Source organism: Typopeltis vanoorti, chromosome 2 (assembly GCF_054136105.1).
Source record: "Typopeltis vanoorti isolate ZY-2024b chromosome 2, IOZ_Tvanoo_1.0, whole genome shotgun sequence".
In the NCBI taxonomy this organism is placed as follows: Eukaryota; Metazoa; Arthropoda; class Arachnida; order Uropygi; family Thelyphonidae; genus Typopeltis; species Typopeltis vanoorti.
Window position 1 is genome coordinate 136,722,285 of NC_143550.1, and position 23,850 is coordinate 136,746,134.

The following is a 23,850-nucleotide window of genomic DNA, read 5'->3' on the forward strand; positions in this document are numbered from 1 at the left end:
CCTACCACTCCAAACCATCTGCAGTATCATTAACATTCAAGATTAATAGAAGTGACCTAAGGGGAAACTCCATTCACAACACAGTTGACATTTTCAACGATTCTGCCTATTTTCATTGTCTTTGTCTTTTTATTGCTGACTTTCATACCATATCTATTACAACAGTTATTCAATTTAGTCAAGGAATCTTGCAGACTGTAATGGATTTATTTCAAAGTATAACGTCATCTGCATAAAGCAAAAAGCTGAGATTAACATCTCCCATTTCGATATCAGGTTTAATATCACTTTCCTTCATAATGCGATTCATATAGATAATGAATAAGAGAGGGGATAATGTACATCTGACACCAGATTTAACATCAAACCATCTTCCTGTACTTCCTTCAGTTCTAACTGCTGACTTACAACTCAAAGACAAGTATTGCTTGATATAATGCCCCATGGACACTATAAAACTGTAGCATTTTGAATACTTCTTTCTTGGCATCTTGTCATATGCCTTTTCCAGATCTACAAAACTTAAACCTTTGTTATCATGTTGGAGGCTTAATGGATTTTTTCCAACACTCAAAAAGAATTAAAATTGAATTTAATACTTCCTATATTTTGTCCTAGTCACTAGGACATCTACGGGGATTACAAAAACAATTAATGTAATAACATGCCACACAAAAACTTACAATACTAAGCCTGACCACGTGGGTGACACTAGAGTCCTATCTAGGTGGAGCGCCCTCTAAGGGCGGTAGTAGGTGGCCTGGAATGTAAGGTGGGACCTCTGGTGATGAGTGTTTCCCAAATCTTCGGAAACAATGCAACCGTATTTATTAAGATTTGGTTGGTTTCTGAGAGCTGCTGCTGCTGCTGCTTCTAAGAAAAGTCTCTCTTTCTTGAATTTGCTGTGGTGGAGCATGGTGGTTTTCTTCCATGATACTCTGTGGGTGGTGTCCAAAACATGGTCAGCCAAGCCTGAATGGCCATGGTTGTGTTTAATGATGTAAGACTTGTGTTCCTCCAGGCGGATGGATGCTGATCTGCCTGTCTGTCCAAGGTAAGCCAACTTACAGGAACAGGGGACTTTGTAAACTCCAGGCAGAGAGAGAGAGAGGAGGGAGCTGATCTTTCGTAGAACGGATAAGGGTAGCAAGTTTGCGGTAGGGCTTAAATGCTGTGTGTGTAGGTTGTACTTTTTTTAGTATCTTGGCTATTTTTTCCGAAAATCCACGAACCCAATTCCACACTCAGGCCAGTAGTAGATGCCACCAATGCACCTTGTTACAGACTGTCTAAACAGCTGGCCAACTCTCTGACCCCCCCCCCTCACCGGAAAGTCCGCTTCCTATATAAAAAACTCGACCAACTTTAAAGCCCTCACAGAAAATTTAACCTTGAATAATACAGACATATTGGTAAGCTTTGATATCTCCTCTTTGTTTACCAATATTCCCTTAACTGCCACTTTATCTCTCTTAGAAAACGTTTTTCCCTCTGACATCTTAGATCTCTTTTCCTTTGTCATCAACTCTGGGTATTTCTCTTGGAAGAACAAAATCTACAAGCAGATAGAGGGAACCGCAATGGGTTCCCCCCCTCTCACCCCCCCTTGCCAATTTCTATATGGAAGATTTCGAAAAATGAGCCATAGACTCAGCCCCACTCAAACCTTCCATCTGGCTAAGATATGTAGATGATGTGTTCTCTATTTGGCCTCATGGCCGAGACACGTTAGACTCCTTCCTCAGTCATCTGAATAGCCTACATCCAAGAATCCAGTTTACTATGGAAAAGGAAAAGAACAATTGTTTACCCTTCCTAGACACCTTAGTCACACGCATGCCTAATGTTACACTTGCCTTCACTGTATACAGAAAACCCACACACACAGGCAGATACATTCACAAACTCTTCCACCACCACCCCTTGCAACAATATGGCATCATTAAAACTCTTACCAAGAGAGCCCACAATCTTTGTTCCAGTGGAACTGCCCTCACTACTGAGCTTAACCACATACACAGAACTTTCCTCTCCAATGGCTACAGCGAACACAGCATCAAAAAAATAATCAGTTCCTCCCCCATTCCCCATCCTTCTCGCTAAAAAAATTTTAAAAATGCCATCACCATACCCTACATCCGTGGCACTTCGGAAAAAATAGCCAAGATACTAAAAAAGTATAACCTACACACAGCATACAAGCCCTACTGCAAACTTGCTACCCTTATCCGTTCTACGAATGATCAGCTCTCTCCTCTCTCGCTGCCTGGAGTTTACAAAGTACCCTGTTCCTGTAAGCTTGCGTACTTTGGACAGACAGGCAGATCAGCATCCATCCGCCTGGAGGAACACAAGTCTTACATCGTTAAACACAACTATGGCCATTCAGGCTTGGCTGACCATGTTTTGGACACCACTCACAGAGTATCATGGAAGAAAACCACCATGCTCAATCACAGCAAATTCAAGAAAGAGAGACTTTTCTTAGAAGCAGCAGCAGCTCTCAGAAACCAACCAAATCTTAATAAATACAGTTGCATTAAGTTTCCGAAGATTTGGGAAACACTCATCACCAGAGGTCCCACCTTACATTCCAGGCCACCTACTACCGCCCTTAGAGGGCGCTCCACCTAGATAGGACTCTAGTGTCACCCACGTGGTTGGGCTTAGTATTGTAAGTTTTTGTGTGCATGTTACATTAATTGTTTTTGTAATCCCCATAGATGTCCTAGTGACTAGGACGAAATATAGGAAGTATTAAATTCAATTTTAATTCTTTTTGAGTGTTGTAAAAAAAATCCATTAAGCCTCCAACATGATGTCCTCACAGCATTTAAGCCTCTACACACGAATTAAACCTTTGTTATATTCCCATTATCTCTCAACTATTTGTCATAAAGTGAAAATCTGATCCTTACAGCCTCTATTTGGTCTAAATCCAGCTTGTTTTTCACTAATTTCCACAATCCTTCTCAACCATTTCTCAAGTATAGTTGCAAATCTTACCAGGAATACTCAGTAGGAAAATATCTCTGTAATTATCTCTGTAATTCTAGCATTCAGTTTTATTTCCCTTTTTACATACGGGTACTACGAGAGCTCTACTCCAATCATCTGGAATTCATCCCTCTGTCCAGGCCTTCTGAACTATGCAGTGCGGTCACTGTAAGACTTTTATTCCTCCATACTTCAGCATTTCTGGTCGAATATCATCTTCTCTCGCTGTCTTTCTGCATTCAGGATTTTGATGGCTTTTTCTAGTTCAAATATGGACATGTATTCCTGATTGCATGTCTGTTGAGTGTTTTTTACTACTGTGCTGTCACCACTGCTTATTTCATTTAGAAATTTTTCAAAGTAATTACTCCATACATCAAGGATATCTTTTTCTCCAGTTTTCATGTCATTTTTATCATCTCTAATTCCTTCTAGCACTATTTTCTCCATTTCTGAGCTTTTTCAACAACCTCCAGAATATTTTGCCACCTTCTTGATATTTATTTTCTATGTTATTACCAAAGTTTTCCAAAATACTGTTTAAAGCTAACTAAACTTTTGTTTAGCTAGCTTAACAGTGTTCATCTTTCGTATATTTGTCTCTATATTCTCTAAGAGCACAAGCTTCTTAGAGAATACAGATATCAAAAGCATATCAAAAGTTCCTGGCTTATTTGCCAGGAAATTTTGATATGCTTTCTTCTTTTCCTTCACTGCCTCTTTAACTTCCTGTGTCCACATGGAGTTCTGATTTTTCTATCTCTGTAAACAACCTCACCACATACCTCTCTGGCTGAATCAATCAATGATTTCTTCAGGGCTTGCCACTGATCTCCAATGTTTGGTTCCTGTTCTCAAACTCTTTCATTTTTTCTTCAATAATGTTTGTGTATTTCAGTGTACAGTTCACACCTGAGAGATGCTCAACTTTTATTCACTTTAAAACTTTCTTACGCGTTCTTCTTTTCAATATGAAATTCAGTTTTATCCTGCTCAAGACTTAAATGGTGATCACTTCCAATTTCGAATCCTCTGTACACTCTAGTATCCTGCACCAGAGAGGAAACATTACTATCAACAATAACAGAGTCAATGAGACTTTTCTTATTCCTTGCCTCTTCTCTCCATGTGAATTTGTGCACATTTTTATATTGGAACATTGTGTTAGTAATAACCAGTTCACGACCTGACCAGAAATCCAACAGGTATTTGCCATTATTATTAGCTTTATTCTTTTCTCCAAATTTTCCCAACATATTTTTGTATGTCTGACAATCATTTCCTATTCTGCTAATTAGATCCCCAACAAGGACCGACTTTTCATTGCGTCAGTTGCTTTCTCTAAAACCTCTACAACAGATGTAATATATTATAAATATGGAAGCAATTAATAAAAGTTTAGAATAAAACCAAGTCCATATACCAAATGATATGATTCTCTAATATTAGGGATATGAATCTATGGTTATAAAAATTCATTATCCCTATTTATTCAATCCTGAAATGTAGTCCCAATAACTTTAGAAAAAACCTTAACTGTCCTTCATGAAACATACTGGTCTGTCTATAATTTTATGACTCCATTCTGGCATCACTTATAAGTGATGGTATTATAACCTTCATTCCTTTCACTAAATTCTGAGAGTCCTATTAAATAACCAAGGGGATGAAACCCATTTGCAATTCTTATAAAATACATTAAGTGCTATTCCATTTAACTCTGTTGTCTTCATACCGGCTTATCAACACCCCAATAAGGTATTTTAAAAAATAAGGTAAAAACATATCACATCTGAAAATACTTTGTTTAGATGTTGGGGCAAAGAGATATGTGTTTACATCATCTGTTTCCTCCATAACTATGATATGGCATCACGTAGTCATTTCATGGCTGCAGCATTAGATGCAAGATGACTGGATGATTAGAATTATGGTCACATGCAGACATATATAATAATACTTTCACATACGAATGGCACCAAATTGGCAGTACTTCATCAGCATCTGGTGAAACTGCAAAGCAAATGTCATAATGTTACAGAAACTGGTGTGTATGATAATGCCTTAGCTATTTAGATGACTCACTCTTCATCTTAGACATCTATCTTACTTTTAGCAAAGGGACTGCAATCAAAAGGATCTGGACTATCTACCACACAATTCTGCTTGAAGCAAGAGTAATTTCCATCTCATCAGGCCACCGAAGGAGTGCTTGGCTATCAAGTGATTTGCAAACTGTGGTGGTGAAGATCTGCAGCATGCTGTAATTTCCTGGTTCAAAACACTTGACACATCGACTTCCTCTATATGAAGTTTTGCAACTAATGCAAGCAATTAGTATATTCACTCTCCACAAGAGCTGCCTGTATGGTTCATCTAAAGAATGCATACACAGTGTGCCCATTAAGTAATGAGACAATTATTATATCAAAACAAAGAACTATATTTGGAATTGCCAATTACACAGATTCAAAATAATCTCCCTCCAACTCTACACAACATTTACATCTTCATTCTTGTTGATAATGTTTACATCTGTTGTACAGGTGTACGAAGGTATAGTGGAAGTCCCAAACAGGAACCTCCTTCAGTGTCTGGGTCACACCATGTTGGATTTCCTCAATGTTGCTGAAGCACTCCCCTTTCAAGGTACATTTCATCTTTGGGAAGAGGAAAAGGTCTGCAGGAGCCAAATTTGGTGAATGGGGGGGGGGGGGGGAATGTTCAATTACACACATTGACTTTGAAGCCAGAAATTGCTTCACAAGCAGCAAGTAGTATGTGAGCATGTTGTCATGCAACAGAAACCAATTGTTATTGTAGAACAGTTCTTTCCTGACATGCGAGCATACAGATGTTGCATTATTCCTAAATAATATTGACCATTCATTGTGGTTCCCTCAGGAACAAATTCGCAGTGAATAATTTCAGCAGTATAGGAAAAAAAGTTCACAGCATGGTTCATCCTCCAGGGATTCCCTTCCCTCTTTAAATATTGAAAACCAACGAAACATCTGTGCATGGCTCAGGCAGACATCAGCATAAATTTTTTTTTAGGTCTTGATACACTTTTGTAGCAGTTTTTCCTAATTTACAGTAAAATTTTATCACAGCTCTTTGCTCCATGATGCAACTTCTGATATGCTCCACTCACACACTTATTATCTTACTTCAACGGTTGCCACACAAAAACTGCTGTATCACCCGACTCGAAAGTTGCACCTGCGATTACAACACACTCTAGTGGTGATCAAAACTATAAACATGTTTGTTACTTTTATTTAAAAGCTGCCCTGTAAAAAATCAATCTCATTACTTAAGGGGCACACTGTGTAATTTGACAAGCTGCAGGTTTGAATCCTACCAGGAGCATAGGTGATTGTTATTGATTTTAGGTGGGAGATGAATTTCAGTGTGCTCTGTCAGACTGTTGCATTAAAAAATAATAATAAAAGGACAATAAATATATAAGGTTAATGAAAACAGAAAAATCATTAGCCCATCCACACCCGCAGTACTATAGGTTTACAACCTTTTATGGGTGGAAGTCAGATTAAAAAAAAAAAAATTATGTTTTCAGTTGGATACTCACCAACAGCCAAAGGAAACAAGTCATGAGAGCCATCTATATGGATCATCTGAGGAATCTACATATTTGAATAGGGATGGAAATTGAATAGCCTGGTACAGGGGGGTACGGAGGTAGCTTCAAATGGTATGGACACACCCAGAAAATGAGAGAAGAATGATGGCCACTGAAAATTATGAATTGGTCATCCCTGAAGAGAGAAAAACTAAGGGTATGTGGAAAGTGACTATTGAGTTATGGAGAAAAGATGCGTATAGGATGAAAATTGGAAAAACTGAGAACAGGTAACTGCTGACAAATGGAAATGCCTGCAAAAAGAGGAAAAAAAATTCAAAAAAAAAAAAAATGAATGCAATAATAATTTAAAAGCTAGGAGTAAATGAAGTAATAATAATAAATCACTGTTTATAATGATAACTAAAAATCAATCTTTTGCTGGCACAAATCTATGTTACCATATAATTTTTTGCTGAGTACCTAAACTTCTATGTCAAACTATCACCCACTTTTGTATATTCTGTTTGGTAATGTTTCTAATTACACAATCCTATTCAATTCATCTTAAATAGTTCATGTAAAGAAAGAAACTTGTTTCAAAATAAAAAAGACAAATGAGTCACTGTAAATAATTAAGAAATAAAAAAGGATTTCTTTTAAGTAACTTCACCCTGAATAATCTAGCCAATGACAATCTAAAGATAATGTATTTAAATCTAATAGCCCAATACTATTTCTTTTTTTTTTTTTTTTATAAGGGTCAAAAAAGGATAATGTTTTATTCATTAACAAAGAAAAAAAATGAACTACATTAAAAGAATAAATATTTACAGCCTAACTACATAAACATTAATAAATAAAATAATACATAATTTTAAATTAAAAGTTCTCTATACAAAATAAGTCTACTTATAGAAAACTAGACATTTCAAGTTCAAATTCTCACCTGGAGGCACTGCCAGCTATGTGTTCCGTTTGGTGTTTGTTGGTGAATAAAGAACATTCTGGAACATGAACAATGGACTCTGTAGAATTTTGACTGTTTCTTGCAAAAGTTTGACTAGAAAATCGAGTATGTGTCAAATCAGAAACTGATGATACAGCATCATTAATTGTCTTTAGACCAGAGACAGACTGGAAAACAGATGATGGCTGCTCCTCTTTAAGTCTTGTCACTGATGACTGTTCTTTTTCTGTGGAGCCAACAGATGACTTTATGGTGAAATGCCTTGGAGGTGATGAAGACTCATGATGGAGTTCTTGCTTCTTCTGCAATGACAGTAAAGAACTTTTGGTTTCAAATCTGTTATTAATGGAAGATAAGCCACTACCTATAGCACAGCTACTAAGCTCAGCAGATAACACAGAAGGATCCTCAATTTCTAAAGATGTTCTCTTCAAAATTGACTTAACACTTATATCTGATAACTCCATTTTTGATCGATTAAGTACAGACTGATCACCTGGATCATCATCATCTGTACTTTTTCTTTTTAATTTCAAAATTGACTTAATCTGATCATCAAGATCATCTTCTGAACTATCCCTTTTCTTCAGTATTGGTTTGGGTTCTATTTTATCACTAACAATCTCTTCAATGCTACTTCTTTTCTTTAATATGGATTTTGGATCAAAAGAAAGAGACTCTTCAGAATTTCGATTTTTGAGAATAGGATGTATTTCAGGGCTGCTGCTTCTTCCATCACTACCATCTGGGGAAGGTTTTTTAAGAATTGAGTGCAATTCTGAAGATTTGTTATTTATTTCTCTTTCTTCAGAAATACCTCTCTTTTTCAAGATAGAATGAGGTTTCCTAATATCATCTATTTCACTGCAAGAAAATGGCTTTAAGATCCCATGAATTTCTTCTCTCCTCTCATCTATACTCCTCCTTTTAAGAATTGGAAATAATTGTTTTTGAGGTTCAGTCAAACTCCATCGCCTCTTTTCCTTTTCTTCTTTACCATTAAGCCAGAATGAATCCAGAAAATGATTAGATTCCATTTTTTCATTTACAGATGTATAAGGAAAATCTAAACCATTATCTGATAATTCTGTTAATAGATTACTTTCTTTAATATTTTTAGCATCACTACCATCAAAATTAATGTGATCATGACTATTTTCATTTGAATATTCAGAAGAATATGAGGAAATACCTAGTTTATTTTCAATGTCTGTTGGATTAGAAAAAGTTCTACTAGTAGTTTTGACAGTTACAGTATAAACTGCAGGTGGTTCTGATATGGTTTTTTCCTTAACACAATCAATTGGTGATAACAATGAAGACTTTTCTATTGGGTCAGGAGGTGTAAAAAAGACATCATCAGTTATGTGATCATAATGACATTCAGTCTGAGGACTATCACAGGAAAAATATTGTGAACTAATACTGCTGCTATACTGACATTGGCTAGAATCACTAGAAATGTTACTTTGAGCACCATATTTTTCTACATTTTCTAGTTTATTTCTGTCTTCTAAATTGAGCCTTAATGCTTCAAATGATGCTTTTCTTTGTCTTACAATACCATTGTTAACCAGAACTTGAGCAGAATTTTTAAAATTTGATGAAAATGTAGGATCTAGATTTCTGGGAGGTGAATTGGCAAGATCAAGTTTTCTACAATGAAATGAATTTTTTCCTGATAAATGAGAAGATTGTAAATTTCCAGAACTGTGGACATTATTCAAGATGAATATGGACGGATGTTCATCAACTGTGCTATGAGATCTTAATTTAACATCATGGCTTGACAAGTCCCTATCCGTGATAGCTGACCGACCACGTAAAACCTCCGGTATGTCTGGTCGCCTGAGTGATGTTGAGCATTTCTTTAAGGAAGACTCAGATTCACAGTTGGAGAAATCTTGGATTCCTTGTTTTCTCTGGTTATTTCTGCCACACTTGCTGTCAGACTTCACATGTAAGCAAGCAAACAAAACACCAAAGAAAAATTACACACTAATAAGCTGATCTCTCAACATTAGTATTTAAACAAGAGTTAAAAGTAGCTGAAGAGATTTAAACTACACATTTTGTTAAATAAAAAAAAAAAAAAAAACAGCTAACATAATACTATAAAAATTCAATTAACAGAGTCAAATTTAATAAACTCCCTACTTCTCAGTCAACTTCCAACTACTTTCTATCAAACTCACAATATGGTAGCTTAACAAAATAGATATGCACAGTCTATAAAGGAAAGTTATATTATATGCAGTTCATTCTAGATGACTAAAGAGAAAGAGCAAAATAAAGCTATTAAAGAACATGTCTAGTTTTAAAATAAAAGCAGCACAGAAATAAAATTGGATTGCTCAAAATAATATGACAAATATAAAAAATATAGACCAAAACCTAGCATTAAAACATTGCATAAATAGCCTGTTAAAGAGCAAAGTAAAGAAAACTTGGTTCCAACATCCATATCTAGACAAACAGTTTGGTCAGGACTGTAGAACCTGTTTGTTTTTTTTTACAACAGAGAATCTGATCATGTCAAGCCAAAGGTTTCCTGAACAGGCTACCAATCACATGGTCATTCATTATGTGAGGTGCAGGAAAACGTCGCTTAATGTGAATTTGATATGCATGATAATCAGTTAGTGCGATTGAGTGAAATGATACTATTGCCTGCTTTAGGCAAGTGTTTAATCAGTTAACACAATTCTTTTTACGTTAAGCAGAATTTTTTGTCGGCAATCTGCAGCGAGTGGTGGCACTTGTCAATGTAGCAGCCAGTGGCCGGCAACACTTGACAGCTGACTCAAAGCTATCATTGCAAGAGCATGTGCAAACTCTGTTCTCTTGCTCAATCACTTTTCCTTCATTTTGCTTTAAGTTAGACACCTAAATTTTGTTTGAATTTTCAAAAGGAAAATGATGCTGATATGGAACGAAGCTTCGAAGTCCGCCCAAATCTTGATAAAGAGATCGCCAGCTATCGCAAATTGCATGACAAGATGAAAGTCAAGCACTATTCAAACATCTTTACTTCATTTTTTTGTAAAAAAAGTATCTCAATCGAATGTTTAGACATTAAATAAAAATTTAAGCAACTGATTTTTATTAACTTTGATGATTTTATCTTCTAATATAGCTTATAATTTTTTTAAAAAAAATTACGCTAATTGATGGATGAATTATAATTATTCCTATTGTGTATTGCATTCGCTTAACGCAATTTCGCTTAGCATGCATTAATTGATGGATTAATTAATCACATTAAGCAAGGTTTCCTGTATTTCTTTCCTCGTTGATGCCATAGTATCCCAAGGCTTTGTTCTTTTGTCCGTACACTTCTTACTAATATCTTTTGCTAAATGCAAACCATACTTCATAGTTTTGATGATGACCACTTCTCTAAACAGCTGTGTTTGACTGCATCAGATTAATTAATGATTCTCACTCGCTGACTCATTCCATAATCCACAAAAATGCTCAGTTTCTTCTTCAAACACTTTCCTATACCTGTTAATTACATTCTATTTTCAGATTGCTTATTTTGCAGGATAAAAAAAAATCACAGTTCGTAATGGAAATGAGTTCTTTATTTGCATAACAGATCATGTTCATCTAATGCGGTTTGTTTGTTAAATTTATGGTCAAAGCAAGTAAGACTATGATGCCAGTATGTTAGTCTCACTGAATGTCCTGTTCTGCAAAATGAAAAACCTTGCCACCTCCATATCAGATGGATCTTCATGCGAGACTAGCTAAATCACCTTCAATTATAGCTGTCTCTCTCGGGCATAATAAATGGGATTCCAACTCGGTTCTTTCCAACTGAAAGAAAAATGTTGCATTGTTCTTGTGAATGTCCAATACTTCCATGGACACTGTTTGTGTAGAACTGCATATGCAATTCCAACAATTTCCTCAAAATCTCTGAAAACCAATGGCAGTCAATCAGCATAAATTTTTGGTTTATTTTCACTTCCAACTTGCTTTACTATCTATTTATCCATTGTTTTACCCTTGCTGGCACTGTCCTATGGAACACTTCCTACAATAGCATTCCTTTCTATACAACATGGCAGATATCCTATACAGAATAGGAAGTGTACCTCAATGGATGCCACATGAAAAACAAGAAAAAAAAATCTATAACACCAGCACATGAATTGTTTGGCAAATACAAACATTCCATTTCAGCAGATGTCACAACATTACTGGGAGGAGAAATAGCATGATGCTAGTACACCTTTTCATGAAAATAAAACATGATGTATATTATTAATATTATTACATGACACCCACAAGAAGTCCAAAGACTCATTGAGGAAGGGCACCTACTCTACAACTCTGTCTCAACAAACTGCAACTACACCAACGGCATCTACTACCACCACCACTATAATGAATAGTCATAACACATCAGTTAAATTCAAAGATTAAGTAACATTTGATTTGGCATTACTGCTCTTAATATTGGTGTGTTTGTGGGGGGGGGGAGCAAATCAACGGAGTGGGTTATGAAAAATTTTTGAAGTGGCCCAACCTTCCTGTGTAATTGTTTGCCAATAAGTCAAATAATTCCATTTCACAAAAAGCGCCTCTTCAGTGGATTATTTGAGACCCAGTAAATAGCAAATCAATTTGTTTGTTGCTTTATTGATGAAATATTGTGTATTAATGAATATATGTTATTAATTTATTGCCTTAATGATGTATCACTAAAATCGTTCAGATGGAAAATTATCATCATCTGTTTCCTGATATGTATCCTCAAGGGATACATGTGATAGTACTACCTAATTAACTTTACATTACTAATCTCCAATCAACAATATTCCTCCAAATTAGTTTACTACTGTCAGAATTCCAATATTGTCCTATCTAATACTTTGGTCTTCTAGAGAACTTCTATCTAAATCAAAATCCACCTAGATCTTGGTTTTCTTCTGAGTCTTTTTTCCTCCTATCTTAACATCAAATACCTGTTTTGCTAACCTTTCTTTTCCCATTCTGTTAAATGAACCGCCTAAGATTAGCTCTGCTCACCCATTCTTAAAAGCTAACAATGTCAAGTTCCTTCCTAATTTCTTCATTTTTAATAGGATTCTGCCATTGATGCCACCAGTCAATTCCCTAATCTTTCTCAGAACTCTAATCATAATGGTGATCTCTAATATTTGATCAAGTGCTTTATTTCTAGGTTACCATATTTTGGGGAAAGATAATCCAGGATACTTCATGAAAAATTAATTTCAATGTTAAGAAAGCCGACAGCCTATAAGTTATACACCCTTGCATGACAAACAAAAGTTGGTATGAAAGGAAATCATAGAGCAGGGAACTCAATTAACAAAATACTCCAAATATTAAGAAGTAGACTGCATACCTTCTGCAGCAGGTCTATTGTGAAGATGATGTGGATGGCTGGGCTTCATGTTTCTGTTCCACTCCAGTATATTTTTCGTTACATAGTATTTTCCTTAAAAACTTTTGTTGGATTTTATATGGTTACTAGGGGAGGGTCTCCTCCCCCGATACCTACGGCGCCCAACATCCCCAAGTTCCAGACTGGTAGGTCAGTTCTCCTTGAATTCTGATGACTCGAATTTTGAAGACTTGACACTCAGGGTAGCCCCTGAGTTTCAAAACGTTTCAAATAACTTGACACAAAAAACTTACAAAAAAAAAAAAAAAGGCTTATCATTTTATATTATAGAGTAGATAAAAATCACTACAAAAATATTTGGAATTCACTTTCACGTTTAAAAGTTCCTTTACTGTTGACACCTGAAATTTGCCTCTTTCTGATGACCAAATGTTGCTAATAGTTGAGAAAATCATTTCTATTGGAGCTGATATACCTCGTAAACACATAGCAAATTCTACTAACTTGAATATATTTTTGAAGTTGATGCCAGCATTCTTAAAGATCTCAATTAAAGACAACCATTTAACTTGAATGATTAAAGTTTTTGAGTTCCATTCTTGCCAAACTCTGTTTAGCATTGAGCTTTCATCAAATAATTCATCTGTATTTACTGAATTATGTACTATCATGTTGACAATATTTGCACTCTGTTCTAAATTAGCCTAATCCACGTCAAAAGTTAAAAATATCCAATTAAATTTTTCTGCCTGTTCAATACTCTTCTTCCAGGACTGTACATAGTTTATACTGACTTCATAAATTTGCTGATGTTTTCATAGAAATCTTCCTGATTAATTTCACCATTTAATACTAGCTTACTTAACTGTTGTTTTGCCAAAAATGGCACAAATTTATGTTGAAATCTTTCTTTTAAGTTTATTTTCCAATTCAGAATATTTCATTAACACCTGCGTTGCAGTTATAGAATTTCAAAATTATTTCAAACTGTAATCAAGTAATAACTGTGCAGTTATTGCTTGATTACAGTTTGAAATAATTGTAAAGTTCCATGCAAAAACAGAAGATATACTTCATTTACTGGATTTTTCAAAAAAATCTTGTAAAGTCTTTGGGCACTGTTCGCTTGAAAGAAAATATTACTTTAGACACTCAAATATATCTAAAATTCTTTGTATTGCAGGCAATAAACTAAAAAATCCTGAACTACTGTGAGACAAAATTGTTTTGTATTCGATATCTACAAATTTGCAGAATTCTTTAAGTTGGGTTGTTCTGACTGTGTATACATGAAAATATTTGTATATTTTGATTGCTATCACTTCAATATCCACAGGTAGTGTATCTGTAGCAGTCTGAACACAATTATTTACTATATGTGCAAGCAGCCAATGCTTAGAACAGGACAAGACAAACTTCTTTCAGTTTTTCTAAATACATTTTTCTTGCCCCTCCTATTTATTCCTTCAAAATTTGTACTGGTGTTATCAGTACAGTAACATATCACCTTTTTATCAACAGAGCATTTCTTGACATTTTTCAAAAGATAATCACACAAGATGTCTGAAGTTTCTCCTGGTACATCTTCAAAATGTAGGAGCTTTATCTGAATCTCATAATCTAAAGTAAAGTACTGAACCACTATAGGGACTAGTTTATGTCTTTATTATTTGAACTATCAATTATTACAGTTACGTAACTAAGTTTTTAAAGCATCCAACATTTCATTAACAAGTAATGCCAATATCACATTTATAATTATCGCTTCAGTTTTTGTGTCAGCAGCTGAAATTTTTGGTTCGAATAACTTTTTAATTAACTTAGGTGTACAGTCTGATGTCTTGAAACTGATTTCATGCATTGCAGAATGATAAGCGAATACAGCTTCTTTAGCAGCACCATTTAAGGTCGTCATCAATAATGTCTGTCGATTTAAAATAAGCAGCAATATTAAAAGATGAAACACCACTTACTGCTCTCTTGTGTTTAGCACTTTTTATGTGATCTTCTATATATATCACCTCTTCCCTTGGGTGCAACTGAGAACTCTCCATTTCACAATGTGCAACTTACACGATCACTGTCATAAGAAGATTTTAAAAACTTATACTCACAACTTTTCATTAAAACTGCATTTTCTCTTTCCCAGAGTAGGTAAAGTAAGGAATGCAAAAACTCAGAAAAAAGGTAGCAGACTTTTCAGACACAAACATCAAATGCACAAGAAGAATTACTAATCACTAAACATGTAGCGCCAGTAATTTAAATATCCTGGACTTTTTCCAATCCTGGACGTAATTACAAATCCAGGACTGTTCAGGTCAATCGGACAGCAGGTAACCTTATTTATTTCTAATCCAACTCTCCAATCCATCACTTAAAACTAGTTTGAACACTAAAATTAAGGGGATAAAAATCCCTTGTTGTTTTTCAGCCAGTAAGCGAAACTCTAAGATTGAGAACTATGATCTATGAGTTTCATGCCAAAGAACTATCGGCGAATCAAAGCGTAAGTGACCACTTGGTAGTACAACACCAAGGCAACTCGAAGCAAAGGTGGAGCAAGCTTCCTCACTTTGCTTCGAGTTGCCTTGGTGTTGTACTACCAAGTGGTCACTTACGCTTTGATTCGCCGATAGTTCTTTGGCAAGAAACTCATAGATCGTAGTTCTCGAGCTTAGAGTTTTGCTTACTGGCTGAAAAACAACAAGGGATTTTTATCCCCTTAATTTTAATTAAGGTCGCCAGAAAAATAGCCGTTTGGCTTTTCATCTTAGTTATAGTTTGAACACTGTCTGTATACTGTTAGTTTAATATTTTGGCTAATTTCTCTATACCAGCTTAGTTTATTCTGTTGTCTATTTTCTATATTTAAATAGTAGAAATCTTTTACTTGTTCTATAAGTTCTCCATTGAGAATGCAGTTGAAGTTTTCTATGTTCCTACCTATTTTCATAGTTTTGGTCTTTCTATTACTGATTGGCATGCCAAATTTGTTGCAGCTGTTATTCAAGTTAGAGAATTCAAGACAGTTCACCCTCTTACATTTTCTCTGTATTCTTTTAAGATATATGATTGACTTATTTGCTAGAAACTTTTGGTATACTTTCTTCTTTAACTGGTTGTGTCCATCACAATGTTCTTATTTTTTTTCTGATTAATATTTGTATACTTGAGTCTACAATTTACCTGTAAAAGCTTCTCAAGCTGTAATTCTTCTTAAAACATTCTTACATATTGTTTTTCTCAAGGAATATTCATTTTATCCTACTTAAAACCAAGTGATAATCGCTTCCAATTTCAAATCCTTTAGTATACTTGTGTATACTGAACCAGCATGAAGATATCACAATCAACAGCAATATAGTTAATGAGGTTTTTCTTTTTTCTTGTATCTTCTCTCCACATGAACTGCTGCACATCTTTATATTGGAACATGATTAATAATGATTACTCCATATCCTGAGCAGAAATTGAGTAAGTAGTTACTATTATTATTAGCCTTGCCTCCCCCTTTTTTTTCAAATTTTCTCAAAAATTTTTCATATGCCTGGTGGGATTCATTTCTTACTCTGCTGTTTAGATCAACAATACCACCTGTCATGTGCTATGTCAACTGCTTTCTCTAATGACTCAAAAATTCCTCAAATTCTTCCTTAGGAAAATCTTCCATGTGACCATAGGCACAAATAAGTTTCATTATCTGTTTCCCATTTTGAAGTTTGCCCACATAACTCTACTTGAATAGAAAATGATTTATATGTTTATTTCTGGTTGTAACACGGTATCTATAGAACAAAGATTTTTGTTCTATAGATACCGTTCTACAGCACTGGATTTTTTTTCACATGATAGTGATATATTGAGAATGAATATAATGTCCTCTGGGTGTGTTTGTGTGTGCATGCATGCACACACGTGCATGTACATTATGGGTAATTTCTTCCAAAAAACGAATGCATGAAAGCATTAGTTTTTTTTTAATGCATAATCTTTTGGATTAAAAATGTGGAAGAAATACAATTATGGAAGAAAATAAAAAATACTGATTTTGTTAAATTCTTGGAGTTCTGTTAATGAATCATGCCATACTGAAAAATGTCAGTGTTGAATCTTTATCACACACACACTAAAAGCTTAGACTGAATGTTAATATTCAAAAGATAATACTCAAAATGAGCTATGAAATTATTAGCTAATATGGAAAAATAAAACTTCACATTCCTTTGCAATAAATAAAAAATCATCTGTCTTTTTATAACTCAAAAGGAGACTAAGAGTAGCTATTTTATTCCTAACTTTGAGAAAATGGCAGAGCTTTAGCCATCCTTAGCTGATATTGTGATTATTGATGATTTTCAAGGCAACTGCAGCAAACAATTATAACCAGCTCATAATTCTAAATCCTAACACTTGTATTATCTGAAATGTGACATTTTTCTGAAAAAGAGGATTTTAAAAAAATTTAGTAGAAAGTATATTTGCCTGAGCCAAAGAGTGATTAAATCAGGAGATGGCTGAAAAAATGGAAATTCTTACCTATCTGAAAAATGTATACAGAAGATGATACCAATGTGAACACAGCTGCTGGGTCAGGCACTTAAGAGTGGTAAAACCAAGGTTAGAGATGAGCCTTGAAGCAGACAGCATCAGCAGTGATGACAAACAAGAGTTGCACTGATAAGAAGGATCACTGCATTACAACTTGTGAACTTTGCAATGCAGCTGTATCAGAAAACCAGGGATGACCATCATTAATGACCTTACCTATAAGATTTGTGCATGGTGAATCCTGAAAATGCTGAGCAATAAATGCAAAGAAGCCTGGAAAGTCATCTGTGCAGAACTAACTTTTCCATTGCTAGAAACATGAGGGAGAGACTTTGTGTCGGGTATAGTCACTGGTGATGAAACACGGGTTCACCATTATGACCCCCTGGAACAAACAGAAAGTGGATGGAACAGGCATCTCAATTTACCACAAGGATAAATTTAGAAGATAGCATCTGTAGGCAGAGTTATGAAAAAGGAGGACCTCATGAGGCATTCTGGTCTGGTGGACCAAATTCTGTGTTTTTGAACTTCTGCAGCATCTCCACTTCGAAGAAGTGGAATCGATCATGGTGCATCTCTCTTGAAAGAGTCCACAGGCAAGATCCCATTACAGCCTCAATACCATTTTGTGCCCAAGGGATACAACTACAACAACTAGATGGAGTGATCTTTCCCATTCTGACCATAGTCTTGATCTGATACCCTCTGACTATCACCTATTTGGTTCTCTCTGAAGACTCCAGGGATACTATTAATATGTAAATGCTTATAAAGTGGAGTAAAGATTTTAATGGGATCAACATGCAGCATATCACTCAGCAAAGGCACAGGTATATAGAAAATTATGGAAACTGCTGAAAAATGACAACTCTCTCTCTCTCTCTCTCTCTCTCTCAAAAGATGGAGGATTAATCCATGCAAAAGTCATTATTAAATAAATTTCCTGAGAAAAAAAAATACAAATACAGAAGCGTTACTTTCATATCCCCTCATAGTTTGATGCCTGAAATAACCAGAGTTAATTACAAAATCAAAGGGCTTGGTGATGTCAGGCAGGATATCTTAAATAAATCCAGAGCATTTAAGACAGCCTGAGGTATCTTCCAAAGGTATGTTGGTGAATAATAAAACTAACATCAAGGCTAATTAGAATACCCACAGATGCTAAGTTCAGAAACTGTATTTGAAAATTCAAGGAATATTTAAAATATGAAGAGGATTTACCTAAAAAGCAGACAAAAACATGAATAACTGCTTGCAAGTTTATATTACAATGTCAAATTATGCCTTCATCACCTAGTATGAGACCACTGTCTCACTTATTAGAGGCCTGCAGTGACTTGAAAAAGTTCCATGTTTGGTCTGTAGAGCAGGGTTTCCAGACTAGGTACAAAATGAATAAAAATACAAACATAAAACAGTAAAAATAAAAATTTTAAAAAATCCTTAAATACAAATGTACTATAAACCATTCATGGGTGGGAGCCACACACACACAATAAATAAATAAAAATTTTAAAAAGGTTAACATAGAATAGAAAATAAAAAAGCTTAAAAATAGGCTAAATAGCCATAATAATAATAAAAAAATTTTAAAAAATAATTAAAATCACCTATAAAAGGTTTTAAACTATAGTCGTTAATACCATGGATGGGCTAAGGCATTATATACAGTATAACACCATAACCCACCCATTTCTTTTTGCATAACCTGGAAACCCTGCTGTGGAGATCAAACATGAAACTTTTCAAGGTACTATTGGCCTCTACAAAAGCACAAAAGTGGTCTCAACTCCAGGTAAAGAAATTCATCTGTCACCTAAACAAATTCAAACATCCATAGTCATAGTGAGATCTGAACATACAGCCCATTTGTTAGAGAGTGGGTATGGTATCCACTCAACTAATCAAACCTACAAGTTTAATTTAAAGTCTAAATTAAAAACAGAATATTTTGGCACCATCCTATAAGAGATGATATTTATTATCAAATTTCCTTATATTCAATGATGATTATTATTTTTTAATGCAACTCTCAGCCACAAAAGACTGTAAATATACAGTACAATAGCATCACATAACTATGAGTTTAATCTTCATTTTATTTATTTTTTATATAATACAGAAAGTCTGCTCTAGAGACCAAGCCACTTTAGTCATCCAATAAACAGGACAATAGCTTCATATGAGGCAATGAAATTCATCTCCCACTAAAGAATCCACAAGTATTCATACCTACTGGAGTTTGGAGAGTGGGGGAAATCACACCTGCAATCATCTGGGTGGTAGTATATGAATACTCCTTTCCACCAAGCTGGCAAATATTTAAATTACTTGATTCCTCTGCATTTTGTTTATCAAGATAGCAAATGTAGGTTAACATGGAATTGCTACTGTTACAACACAAGAAGCACATGATACAATATTACTTTCACCTGGAATATCACAGCACATCCTATCCTATCCTCAGAGAACTCACAACAAATATGTAGGTATTTTAAGTCCATAGGACTACTTTTTTTTTAACCTGTAACTTGATTACATAAAACAGTAGTGCCCCTGCTGTAAAGGAAAGAACAACAAAACACACACAAAAAAAAATGTGTTCTTTGCAATTTAGGTGAAAAAGAATTTTAAGAAAAGGCCATCTTAAAACTGCTATCTGACTCAAAATGTTTTTTGCCTTACTAAATTAAGTGTATTGTTTATTTACAGTAAAATGCTAATTATCCATGGTAACTAGGGGATGCTACAGCCTAGATATTTGAAAAACATAGTTAATCTAAATTAATCATTGCTTTGTGAATTTTCTTCAAATCATATAATTTAGGACTAAGAGGATGACAAGACTGTTGTTTCTTTTAAATCAGACCAGATGGACATGTTGTTAAGATCTGTTTTGTTACAAGTAGAATCAGTGTCCATTTCTGAGTAGATGGAGGGATGATCTAAGAAACTGGTAATTTTGGTTCACAGTCCATGGTATTCTTGACTACTGATGTCTTTATCTGCTTTTATAAGGTTATGTTTTTATTGTGCCTTCAATTTCTTAAAGATCTATTTTACGCTAATTTTATTTATTTTATCTTTTCTTTTAATAGTGGTGTTTATAAGGACAGCAGCTGTTTTGGTCTAACATCAGTTACATCATCTATAGAGGTTAATGAAGTTAATCTCTCTATACCTGCTTTCAGAATGCTAGGCAGTATTACTGCAAAACTGAAATTTTACTTAAAATTGATGCTTCCATGTGATTCAAATTCAGGTTGAAAAGGTTGATAATGACATTTTTTACGTTTGGTAGACATTAATCATATTTATATAGTTTTGCATATAATTTTTTTTTTAATATAACTCCACCCAGTGGCATATTCAGGTATAGGCCGTATAGGCCTGGGCCTAGAGCGGCATATTTTGAGGGGCAGCAGAAATTTCCAGGTTCTCATTTTTGTAATTATAACATGTAACTTATATGCCGCACATACTCGGTAACTGGACACAAAGACAATAGGGATCGCGGTTGGGAGAGATTGATACTTTGGCAGCTTGTGGCTTGAAATCATAGGGGTGCTGCAACTTTCGAAATATATATATACACAATGTAAGTACAGTACATTGTAATTTTTTTCATGTAGTACTGTCATATCCTGTACACCCCTTGAGGGTACATGGCAGGAATTTGATGATGATGATGATGTAAGTACAGTGTATACGTGTTTGGATAAAATATCAAAATTACAGTAAAAATTTTAAAAAAAAATTAGACATGAAAAAATATTGTTTATTATCGATAAAATTATACAGTTTAGTATAATTCAAAATTACTTAAAAATAAAATCACGATAATAAGAGAATTGTATAGGATTGTTGATGATAAAAATAAATATTATAAGCAAATATAAATAAATTAATAAATATATTTATATATTGAGAAAAATGAGGAGCGCTGCAGTTCCGTAATGCCTATGCACGAGTTGTCCCTGGATTGATGCTAATTAATTTTGTGTCGGTATTATTCTTACTAACTGTAACAACTTTTCCTTCTTTATTATTTATTTCGAATTCAAATTAAGATTGTTAATTGTTGCATTTCCTTCAACTCTTTAGTTCAGTATCCTGATATATTTGTTGCAGTTAAAACGTGCTAAATCTGAAATTATTTTTAGAGTTTTCAGTGTGCTTGTCACATGTTGCCATCAGAGTGGAGGTATTACTGTTTTATTGTTTTGCTTTTAAAAAGTTATAAATTGTGTAAATCATTCCAATACTTCCTGCATGTTTTAAATTATTATTTAAATTTTAAAACATGAGTGACGGTAGAGAGTGACTTAGTGGTAGTGAATATAAGAAGAGGAGAAAAGAAAAGGAAGCGAAAATTAATGAAGTAATATCAAAGACAAGAAAACTGGACAGTTTTTTTTGTGTCGGTATCTGCTAATAGTAATTGTGATTTGGAAAAAGAACAAGTGGCTGAGGAGAGACGGAAACTGAATCTGTTTCAAGTGATGTGCCTACAACAAATCCCAACAATTTGGCAGCACAGGTGATAGTGAGTAATGACCCAGCTAAGTGGATTCTAAATGACATAACACGCGAGTATATTGCAGTTGACGGGTTTCCACAAAATTTAGACATTGATCTTTCAAAATCACAAAGAGCTTATCCTGACAAAGTAAGACATGTTTCTAAGAAACTCATTGAGAGAAATCTGATTAATGGCAAAATAATAATAAGAGATTTTGTTTACTCTCCTAGTACCAGAAAGATCTTCTGTGCGCCTTGTTGCCTTTTTGGTGGAGGGGGAGCTGACAATAGTCACTTTGTTGGTGGATTTAATGACTGGAAAAATGCAGAAGCACGAGTGAGTCATCACGAGAAAGCAACTTGTCATATGAACTGTCTGATAGCTCTGAAACAAAGAGCAAATCTTGCAGGGAGAATTGACTTACAAATAACTCAGCAACCGGAAGAAATTAAGTACTGGAAGGCAGTGTTAAAATGAGTAGTTGCAGTTGTAAAAACATTGGCCAGTAGAGGACTTGCTTTGAGGGGGAAGGATGACATTTTTGGTTCTGGGCATAATGGAAATGTAATGATGTGTCTAGAGTTAATTAATGAATTTGATCCCTTTCTTGTTGAGCACATTGCCAAAAGCGGGAAAAAAGGGAAAGGTTTCATTTCCTATCTTTCCTTTGCCACGTATGAGAAATTTATTAAAATAATGGGCAAGAAAGTAATCAAATTTATTGTGGAAGAACTTAAAATAGCTAAGTATTATTCCATAAGTGTTGACTCAACACCAGACTTCTCTCATGTTGATCAGCTGTCCTGATATGTGAAAGAGCATGGGACTCCTGTGGAGCGTTTTTTGCGTTTCATTCCTAACATAAGTCACAAATCTGAAGAGTTACAAGAGGCAGTTTTGACTTCACTAAACGAGCTTGGAATTGATGTAGCAAATTGCAGAGGGCAGGCTAGTACAATAATGCTAGTATTATGCTAGATAATGCTAGTTCAATGTCAGGCAAGTATAAAGGACTGCAAGCAAGAATTCTTGAAATAAATCCATTGTCAGAATTCACACCGTGCGCTGGACATTCTCTGCCTCTAACTGGTACTTGCGCTGCCAAATACTGACAGTACTCTTCCACATTTTTTGATGTCCTTCAGAAACTGTATGTATTTTTCACATCTTCAACACATCGGTGGAGTGTTCTAAGAAAGCACCTGGAAACTTCTGCAAAAGTAATCAAACGTCCTTCGCCTACTTGTTGGTTGGCTCGTGATGATGCCTGTTGGAGTCTTCGTGAGGGATGGAAGGAAATAATTTCCACTTTGCCCGAAATTGAAAATGACACCACCCAGAAGAAAGTTACACGATGTGAAGCAAGCGGGATTCTATGGCAACTTCAGTCACTGGAGGTTGGGATCATGACCTGCCTATGGGGTGATATTCTTGAAGAATGAATGCCACAAGCAAAAAATTGCAAAGTGTAAACATTGATATAAGAATAGTGTGTGGACTGTATGGATCCCTCGAAAAATATTTCAAAGAACTAGAGTTACTCTATGAATCCTATGAAGAACAGGGCACGAAGCTTAGTGTAGTTGACTTGTATGAGGAAGAGAAAAAGAGGAAGAAAAAGCCCACCAGGTTTTTTGACGACAGCACAGATGAAAGTAATGAAAATGAAGATGAGTACAATCCACCAGTCAGTTTCAAAACTGATCCTTATGACACAATTTTGCACAGGCTCTCATTCAAAATAAATCGAAGAAAAGTGTCGTATGAAAACCTCTTGAAGGAGTTCCGGTTTCTCACAACAATGCATGTGATATGTGAAAAGGACATCATAAAAGGGGCAA

The 23,850-nt window shown here is 34.9% G+C and overlaps 1 protein-coding gene across 3 annotated transcripts in view; it reads right to left on the bottom strand.

The window, feature by feature from the left end:
- Positions 1–23,850, bottom strand: part of LOC150109453 (uncharacterized) — a 710,474-nt gene that overhangs the window by 300,653 nt on the left and 385,971 nt on the right. For 2 of the 3 annotated variants that reach the window (XM_090413228.1, XM_090413221.1), the window contains exon 10: positions 7,530–9,502. In XM_090413228.1, the coding sequence (XP_090269354.1) occupies positions 7,530–9,502 (1,973 nt within the window). The remainder of the gene's footprint in view (positions 1–7,529; positions 9,503–23,850) is intronic. The other variant, XM_090413233.1, reaches the window with a different exon arrangement.